The 10,275-nt window shown below is 48.1% G+C and overlaps 1 protein-coding gene across 1 annotated transcript; it reads left to right on the forward strand.

Annotated features, from left to right (window-relative positions):
- Window positions 1-3,624: 3,624 nt before the first annotated feature.
- Window positions 3,625-5,545, forward strand: LOC123636809 (calreticulin-like). Its single transcript, XM_045549425.1, is given in 5 exon segments — window positions 3,625-3,727; window positions 3,918-4,375; window positions 4,377-4,424; window positions 4,514-4,864; window positions 4,947-5,545. Coding segments are annotated over 4 exon segments (888 nt in total). The 5' UTR covers window positions 3,625-3,727; window positions 3,918-4,087; the 3' UTR covers window positions 5,148-5,545.
- Window positions 5,546-10,275: the final 4,730 nt, after the last annotated feature.

Here is a 10,275-nt window from a genome sequence, read left to right on the forward strand (position 1 = left end):
AGGTACCCACCAGCCTCAGACTCTTAGGGGGTCCTGAAACCTCCGCTTGTGGCTGTGGTTTTGGTGGCAATTGCTGTCATCAACAGGTTTGCCATTCCTCTCTCCTTGGATTATAAAAGATGCTGGCACTCGGTTCATGGAGAGTCTGAATTCAGTGGATCTGACATTGGGCCCTGGGATCTGCCTTTTTTTTTTTTTTTTTTGAGACAGGGTCTTGCTCTGTCACCCAGGCTGGAGTGCAGTGGCACAATCATAGCTCACTGCAGCCTTGAACTCCTGGGCTCAAGGGATCTTCCTGCCTCAGCCCCCGAGTAGCAGGGATATAAGCCCGGCTATTGTTTTTATTATTACTATTATTTTTTTTTTTTTGTAGACACAGGGTCTTGTTATGTTGCCCAGGCTGGTCTCGAACTCCTGACCTCAATCAATCCTCCTGTCTCAGCCTCCCGAGTAGCTGGGACTACAGGTGTGCACCACCACGCTCAGCAAATTTTTCTATTTTTTGTAGAGATGGGATCTCGTTCTTACTTAGGCTGGTCTCGAATTCCTGACCTCAGGGGATCCTCCCACTTCGGCCTGCCAGAGGGCTGGGATTACAGCTGTGAGCCACCGTGCCCAGCCTCATTAAATCTTAAACAACATCCCTACAAGGTAGGTAATATAACCCTTTTTTTTTTTTTTTTTTTTACAAGTGAGGAAAATGAGGCTTGAAAAGTAAAGCTACCAGTAGGTGGTAGCCAAGGTTCAAACAGAGGACCCATCTCACAGCCTCACATCTTGATGACACAATATTTTTCAAATTTGGAGACTAAAGCAGGGTTCTGCAGACTACAGTTTAGAGGCTAAATCCAGCCCTCAATCTTTTTATATGGCCTGTAAGCTAAGACATTGTAACATTTTTTAATTGTTAAAAATAATTAAAAGAAAAAACATATCCGTGACAGATTTAAAGTATATAAAATTCTAATTCTAGAGCCCATAAAGATTTACCGGAATACAGCCACGCCCATCATTTACATATCATCTGTGACTGCTTTCACACTTCAAGACCGGAATAGTCTAGACAGAGACCGTATGGCATGCACAGTCCAAAATATTTACTATCTTTCCCTAAGAAGTGTGCTGGCCTCTTTTCTGCAGAAAAAGTAGGGCCTGCTACTCAAAGAGGTCCGTGAACCAGAAGCTTCTTCGTGGGAGCTTTTTAGAAATGAAGGCTCAGACGTCTATCCCAGACCAATAGGTCATAATTTTATCAACATCCCCAGGGCATTCATACCATCCGTAAAGTTTGGGCATCCCTGGGGCAGAGCGTGGTGGCGCGCGCCTGTAGTCCCAGCTATTCCAGAAACTGAGGTGGGAAGATACCTTGAACACAGGAGTTCGAGTCTAGGCTGAGCAGCAGTGATAATCCCATCTCTTTAAAAAAATTAAATTAAATGATGTTTGAGCATCACTGGGCTACATGGGGAGGGGTCCTGCAGAAAACTGGGACCCAAATAGGCTTTAGCGTCAGAGATATAAGAGAACCGGTTCCGGGATGCGATGGGCATGGTCCTGTCTGGAAGGGACGGTCCCAACTCTGCTCAGACCGCTTTGAAAGAATTGAAGCCACAGTTACAGGAAGTGGACACCAGGTGACGATAGTGCCATTTCACAAAATGGATTTAAAGCGCCTCTGTCTTTTTTTTTTTTTTTGTCAGAGACATGTATTCTCACTGTAAAGTGGCCTAGTTTCACTGGGATGGGTTGGCCCACAGAGCAGAGGGATCCATGACAAAGTGTATTGAAGTAGGGAGATGGGGAAGGCCTGTGCCTCACAACAAACGGGCTGGTGAGACATACCAGATTAGAAGTCAGCAAATCGGTGCTGCTGCAGAGCTGCCGGAGGGTCGTTTTATTTTTTATTTTTATTTTTTATTTCAGCTCATCATGGGGGTACATAAGTTCAGGTCATATACATTGTCCATGTCCCGCCCATCCCCCCGAGTCAGAGTCCCAAGCGCGTCCATTCTCATTCTCCAGACAGTGCGCCTGGCACTCATCATGTAGTCATACCTCCATCCCCTCCCCCCTCCACCTCCCCGGGTCTGCACCTTCAAGCATGACCATTCCCCAGAGGGTGTGCAACGCACTCATCATGTAGGCATACACCCATCCCCTCCCCCCACCCCCATCCCAGTCTGATACCCAATTGGTATCCTTCCCCGATGTACATTCAGGTGATGATCAGGGAAACCAGTTTTCTGGTGAGTACATGTGATGCTTGTTTTTCCATTCTTTGGATACTTCACTTAATATAATGGGTTCCAGCTCTCTCCAGGAGAACCAAAGAGATGTCGTATCATCGTTATTTCTTATAGCTGAGTAGTACTCCATGGTATACATATACCACAGTTTACTAATCCATTCGTGGATTGATGGGCACTTGGGTTGTTTCCACATCTTTGCAATTGTGAATTGTGCAATTTTACCATACATACAAAGATGAACTGGTGTCCATCCTACATAAACTATTCTTCAATATTGAGAAGGATGGAATTCTCCCCAACACATTCTACCAAGCCAATATAACATTGATACCAAAACCAGGAAAGGATGCAACAAAAAAAGAAAACTACAGACCAATTTCTCTCATGAATGTAGATGCAAAAATTCTCAATAAAATCCTAGCAAATCGTATCCAAGTGCTTATTAAAAAAATAATTCATCACGACCAAGTAGGCTTCATCCCAGAGATGCAGGGGTGGTTCAACATACGAAAATCTATAAATGTAATTAACCACATAAATAGAAGCAAAAATAAAGACCATATGATTCTCTCAATAGATGCAGAAAAAGCATTTGACAAAATTCAACACCCTTTTATGATAAGAACACTTAACAATATAGGCATAAATGGGACCTACCTAAAAATGATACAAGCCATATATGACAAACCCACAGCCAACATCATACTGAACGGGGAAAAACTGAAAGCATTCCCACTCAGAACTGGAACCAGACAAGGCTGCCCACTGTCCCCATTACTTTTCAACATAGTATTGGAAGTCCTTGCGAGAGCTATCAGACAAGAGAGCAGAATCAAGGGTGTCCAAATGGGGACAGAAGAGATCAAACTCTCACTCTTCGCTGATGACATGATGTTGTATCTGGAAAACCCCAAGGACTCAACCAAGAGACTCCTGGAATTAATTAATGAATTCAGTAAAGTCTCAGATTACAAAATCAATACACACAAATCAGAGGCATTCATATATGCCAATACCATTCAATCGGAGAACCAAATTAAGGACTCAATACCTTTCAAGATAGCAACAAAGAAAATAAAATATCTAGGAATATATTTAACTAAAGAGGTAAAGGACCTCTATAAAGAGAACTATGAAACGCTAAGGAAGGAAATTGCAGAACACGTAAATAAGTGGAAATCCATACCATGCTCATGGATTGGAAGAATTAACATTGTTAAAATGTCTATACTACCCGGAGGGTCGTTTTAAAGGGCCCGCGTGCTGCCGCCCCCTCTGCCGCCACGCTGCTCTCCGTGCCGCCGCTGCTCAGCCTCCTCTGCCTAGCCACCGCCAAGCCCTCCGTCTATTTCAAAAAGAGCAGTTTTTGGACGGAGATGGGTGGATCCCCCGCTGGATTGGATCCAAACACAAGTCAGATTTTGGCAAATTCGTCCTCAGTTCTGGCAAGTTCTACGGTGACCAGGAGAAAGATAAAGGTAAGAGCCTGAGAGTGGGTACTCAAATCCAGGAGAACTTCTTGGCAGAAGCTGTAGTCAGCACACATGCCAGGACAATCCCCCAGGAGCAGGGCAGGTGGAGGAAGGGGGAAGTCGTCTGTACCTCCAAGGTCTTAGGGCCCTTGGGGGGTCAGGGCCCAAAAGTGACCTCACTGTGGTCTCATCTCAGGGTTGCAGACTAGCCAGGATGCCCGCTTTTACGCTCTGTCGGCCAGATTTGAGCCCTTCAGCAACAAGGGCCAGACGCTGGTGGTGCAGTTCACTGTGAAACACGAGCAGAACATCGACTGTGGGGGCGGTTACGTGAAACTGTTTCCTGATGGTTTGGACCAGACAGACATGCACGGAGATTCGGAATACATCATGTTTGGCCCCGACATCTGTGGCCCTGGCGCCAAGAAGTTTCATGGCATCTTCAACTACAAGGGCATGAATGTGTTGATCAACAAGGACATCCGCTGCAAGGATGATGAGTTTACACACCTGTACACGCTGATCGTGCGATCAGACAACACCTACGAGGTGAAGATTGACAACAGCCAGGTGGAGTTGGGTTTCTTGGAGGACAATTGGGACTTCCTGCCACCCAAGAAGATAAAGCATGCTGATGCTGCCAACCCTTAAGACTGACCCCGAGTGGGCCAAGATCGATGACCTCACAGACTCTAAGCCCGAGGTTGGTGCTTGGGCAGGGGCTCTCTCCCTCGGAGGGTGTGGAAGACAGCTGGGCCACCTCTGACCTCTTCATGTCCCCCCCACCCCCAGGATTGGGACAAGCCTGAGCACATTCCTGACTCTGATGCTAAGAAGCCTGAGGACTGGGATGAAGAGATGGATGGAGAGTGGGAGCCACCAGTCATTCAGAACCCCGAGTACAATGGCAAGTGGAAGCCCCAGCAGATCGACAACCCAGATTACAAGGGCATCTGGATCCACCCAGAAATCGACAACCCTGAGTACTCCCCTGATCCCAACATCTATGCCTACGATAGCTTTGTTGTGCTGGGCCTCGATCTCTGGCAGGTCAAGTCTGGCACCATCTTTGACAACTTCCTCATCACCAACAATGAGGCATATGCCGAGGAGTTTGGGAACGAGATGTGGGGTGTCACAAAGGTGCGGCCTGCTGCTGATTTTTGGGGGTCAGGCAGGGCTGCCAGGAGTGCCAGGTGCTGAGGGGTGTGGTCTATTCATGCAGGCAGCAGAGAAGCAAATGAAGGACAAACAGGACGAGGAGCAGAGGCTCAAAGAGGAAGAGGAGGACAAGAAGCGCAAGGAGGAAGAGGAGGCTGAGGACAAGGAAGACGAGGAGGACAAAGACGAGGATGAAGAGGATCAAGAGGACAAGGAGGACGACGAAGAGGAAAACACCCCCGGCCAGGCCAAGGACAAGCTGTAGAGGCCGTGCCACCTGCCTCCGGGGCTGGACTGAGGCCCGAGCGCACCCTGCCACAGAGCCGGCCGCGCCAAATAATGTCTCTATGAGACTAGAGAACTTTCATTTTTTTCCAGGTGGGTTCAGATTTGGGGTGAATTTTTGGTTCTGTTCCCCCATTTTTTTAAACTAGTGTTTTGTCTTGGATTCTCTTTCACCCCTCACTTCTGGTTCTCTTCTTTCTTGAGTGACATCTCTCTGCCTGTCTCTCCTCTCCAACGTGGGGGCAGCTGTGTGGAGGAGAAGCCACAGGCCTGAGATTCCACCTTCTCTCCTTCCTGGAGCGGGGGGGGGGGGGGTGGTGGCAGGAGAAGGGGGTGGCATCTCCAGTCCCCCAGCACTGAGAAAGAATTGAGGCTCTTTCCATTTCCCCCTTCCCTTTATCTTCCACTGCCCCCAGGACTGGGCCACTTCTGGGGTGGGGCAGCAGGTTCCAGCTGGGCTCACACTGAGAATGTAAGAATTACAAACAAAATTTCTATTAAAAAAAAAAAAGAAGTCAGCAAATTATTTCTGTCAAGGACCAGATAGTAAATATTGTCAGCTTTATGGACCCTATCCTCTCTGTTACAATGACTCAACTCTGCTGTTGCAGGGCCAAAGCAGCCATAGATAACACATCAAGGAGTGGACTTGGCTGTGTACCAATAAAACTTTATTTATAAACACTGAAAATTAAATCATATGTAACATGTCACAAAATATAGTCTTTTTGTTTGTTTCCAACTTTTTTTTTTCCTAGGCAGAGTCTTGTTCTGTCACCCAGGCTGGAGAGTGCAGTGGTGCAATCATAGCTCACTGCAGCCTCCAACTCCTGGGCTCCAGTGATCCTCCTGCCCGAGCCTCCAGAGTAGCTGGGACTACAGGCATTTGCCACCATGCCCAGCTAATTTTTCTATTTTTTGTAGAGATGTGGTCTCGCTCTTACTCAGGCTGGTCTCAAACTCTTGGTCTCAAGCAATCCTCCCACCTCAGCATCCCAAAGTGCTGGGGAGGCAGGGCTTGGGGGAATGGCAGGTGGATAAGCTGGCAGGAGTGGCCAGAAGCCACTTCCCACAAAGCGTGAGAAAGACTCGCTAAGGTTTGGGCTGAAAATCCCAGAGGGGCAGCTCTACTCCCCAAAAGTCTATTTGCCAGGAACTTGTTGGGGGATGGGGGATGCTTTCTTCTCTGTAAACCTGTGTAGTTTTGGGAGGTCCCCAAGACCACTCTCAGCTTCCGTGGTTCACTAGAAGGACTCACAGAACTCAGCAAAGTTATCATACCCATGGTTTATTACAGCAAAAGGACACAGATTAAAATCTGCCGAGGTGAAAGTCACATAGAAGCAGTGTCCAGGAGACACCAGGCATGAGTGTCCAGTTGTTTTCTCCCAGTGGAGTCGAGCAGACAGTGCTTAATTTTTGCAGCAATGATGTGTAATGCTACGTGCAGCAGGCCTGCAGCTGATTAAATGGGACACTCTGGTCACAGGGAGTCAGGGGGAAGCGGCTGGGGATGCCCCGCCACCCTGTGCACCTCAGCTTCAGCTCTATAGCTGCCTGACCGGACTTTTCCAAGGGCCACTGGGAGGCTCTGGCCAAGAAACGCTGCACCTCTGACTGCCATGCAGGTGAGACCACGCACCACCTCAGGAAGCTGCTTCCGGGCAATTCAATCACTCCACCTCCTTAATGCCCCCCTGATGGACATCTTCAGCCAGTCTCTTCTGCCCTGGCTCCTCTGAGGTTTGACTCCTGGCCAGGGACACCTGCACAGCCTGGAGCACTCACCGCCTTAACCTGGAAGTTGCCAGACATAACTGAGCCTCAGGTGTGGAAACCACTGGGAATGACAGCAAGGGGTGAAGAAAGCTTGGGGTCTACTCTGTCCTCCCTCCCTCAGGAACTGAGGACCACAGAGAGCTGGCAGGAGGAGGGACTTAGCCTCACAGACACATGCCCCACCCCTTGTAGGGCATGTGATAACTACAGGATTTGGTCTTCCCCTTGGACACATGAGGAACCTGTCCTCATCTATGTTTGGGATGCCCCAGAAGCCAACCCTGAGTACAAGTAGTTTATTTGGGAAATAATCAGGAAATGCTGGAAGTGGAGTGGATATGGAGACAGGGAAGAGAAGGAAGTCAGTAAAGAATGTATCAATAAGGCCGGGAGTGGTGGCTCACTCCTGTAATCCTAGCACTCTGGGAGGCCGAGGCGGGTGGATCGCTCGAGGTCAGGAGTTCGAGACCAGCCTGAGCAAGAGTGAGACCCCGTCTCTACTAAAAATAGAAAGAAATTATCTGGCCAACTAAAATATATATATAGAAAAAAAAATTAGCTGGGCATGGTGGCTCATGCCTGTAGTCCCAGCTACTCGGGAGGCTGAGGCAGTAGGATTGCTTAAGCCCAGGAGTTTGAGGTTGCTGTGAGCTAGGCTGACGCCACGGCACTCACTCTAGCCCGGGCAACACAGCGAGACTCTGTCTCAAAAACAAAAAAGAATGTATCAATAAGCGGATTTCCAGTGTGGGCCGCTGGCGCTCAATGCGGTGGGGACCCCTAGGGGGCAGTGTAGAGCACATACCCCAGCCAGCCCACAGGAAAGGCAGGGCAGCTGGGGTATCTATCCACCAACTCCCATCCACCGCTGCTCAAACCTGACCAGTCCCTCCTCTTGCATTTGGTCTTTCAACAAATCTGTGCATGTGCCATGGGCTGGTTTATCCATCAGGCACCAAAAGGACAGCACATCAGGCCTGCTGACAATGAGAACATCTGGGGGAAAGAAAATATAAATACATGTGCGCGCGCGCGCACACACACACACACACACACACACACACACACACACACACAGGCTCCAAAACCTGTACAGCATCAAGCAACATTCATAAGAGTAAGAAAACAAACATCCTTAAGTGTGAAACTTAGTATTCATAACCATTTTATTAAACACAATTTGCAGAAAATTTGTTCTCAATTATCAAGAATTTCTGACTGCTAAGAAAGAATCATAGCCAATGGTGAATTAAATGGGCCACGTGTAGGCAAATAAAGGCAACAGGAAAACCTGTCAAAAAGGTTTCTTAAAAATAATAATAAATATTTATGTGGCATGTGGATGTTATATGGGTGGGGCCAAGGGCTGCTCTCACCCGCACATCAGCCACTCAGCTCCTCTGAGGCTCTGGGGTACCTGAAGGGGACCCTAGTCCTGCAGCCCCTGGAATTGTGAAGAAGTGTTGTCTTGACTCACAACCTCCTTTTTGTCACCAGCTGCCTCAAAGGCATCTGGGCAGGGATCTGATAGGGAGAAGGGTGCACCCCACCCTTTCCCAAACTGACTGCTCCCAAACACACACATCCAAGAAAAATGAACATCACCTAAGAGATGTGTAGGATGCCAGCAAGTGTACCAACACATGCATAATGGGAGTCCCAGAAGGAGAGAAGAGAAAGGAGCAGGAAGAATATCTGAAGTCATAATGGCTAGAAAACTTCCCAACATTGGTGAAAGACACAAATCTACATATCCAAGAATCTCAACAAACTCCAAGTATGATAAACCCATAGAGATACACACCAAGACACATTATAACCAAACACACACATCCTCCTCTGTCCAGGCCTCTTGGACACTCCCTCCTAAGCAGGCCTCCATCACCTGACACCTGATCTCCTACCTGAACATTCAGCAATTAACAAGATAGACAAGCATCACCTGGTGAGCCCATCTTAACAAGGCAGATAAACTAGAACATACCACTGAAATTGTTAAATTCAAGCTGTGGCAAGTATTAGAGAAACGAAACAGACTGATATAATAATTACCAGACAGCAGTAGTGGACAGTGAAGGCCTCCCAAGGAGGTACCATTGGACCTAAAGAGCGAGAGAGAGGGAGCCTCCAATGAACCTGGGCTTCCCAGGCAGAAGGAACCATGTGTGCAAAGGACCTGGGGCAGGAAGAGTTTGATGTAAGGGAGAACCATGGTCAGTGAATAGGACAGCAAAAGAGATGAGATCAGAAATTTTGTTAGATCATGGTTAGAATCTGGATTTTATTCTAGGTGGGGTGAGCAGTCATGGGAAGACAGAAGTGTGCCCATAATCTGATCTCACTTGAAGTCCACTCTAGGTGCTATGTGGAGAATGAAACAGAGGGGCGAGACATGTTATAGTTTTTTCAAGATGAACACAGCATTGTCTCCCATCCCATATCTGCTGCACAAGGTCACCTGGACATGCCTCCTATTAAAAGAGGTGGGATCTATGTCCCCTCTCCTTGAATCTGGTGCCAGAAGTGACACAGCATGACACCAGAGGCTGGGTCAGAAAAGATAATGCAGCTTCTGCCTTGTTCACTTTTGGAGCTCTGGGTGGTCATCTGAGAAGTCTGACTACCCCAAGGCCGCCATGCTGAGAGGAAACCCGGGCCACATGGAGAGGCCCATGTAGGTGCCCTAGTCCACAGACATGGTCCACAGCCCCAGCAGAGGTCCCAGCCAACAACTGGAATCCACTGCAAGACCTGTAAGTGAAGATGCCTCCAGATGATTCAGGCCCCCCCTATTTTTTGAGTCACCCCTAGCCTTGGGGTCTTCCCAGCTGAGGAATAGAGCCAAACAATGCCAGCTCTGCCCTGTCCAAATTCCCACCCCACAGCATCTGTGAACATCATAAAAATGCTGTTTGACACTACTAAGTTTGGGGATGGTTTGTTAAACAGTAGTAGTTAACTGGAACTGGGGGGTGGGGGGGTGAGAGAATTGAGTGGGAGAGGGAGAGGCAAGAGTGACATCAGCTGGGCAAGGTGGCTCAGGCCTGTAATCCTAGCACTCTGGGAAGCCAAGGCGGGAGGATGGCCAGAGGCCAGGGATTGGATACCAAACTGAGCAAGAGTGAGACCTCGTCTCTACTAAAAATAGAAAAAAAATTGGGGGGGGATGGGTGTATACATACATAATGAGTGCTATGCGCACCATCTAGGGGATGGACAGGCTTGAAGCTCTGATTGGGGTGGGGAGGGGCAGGCAAGGGCAATATATGTAACCTAAACTTTTGTACCCCCATAATATGCTGAAATAAAATAAAAGAAAAGAAAGAAAG

This window comes from Lemur catta, chromosome 1 (assembly GCF_020740605.2).
Source record: "Lemur catta isolate mLemCat1 chromosome 1, mLemCat1.pri, whole genome shotgun sequence".
NCBI classification, from domain to species: Eukaryota; Metazoa; Chordata; class Mammalia; order Primates; family Lemuridae; genus Lemur; species Lemur catta.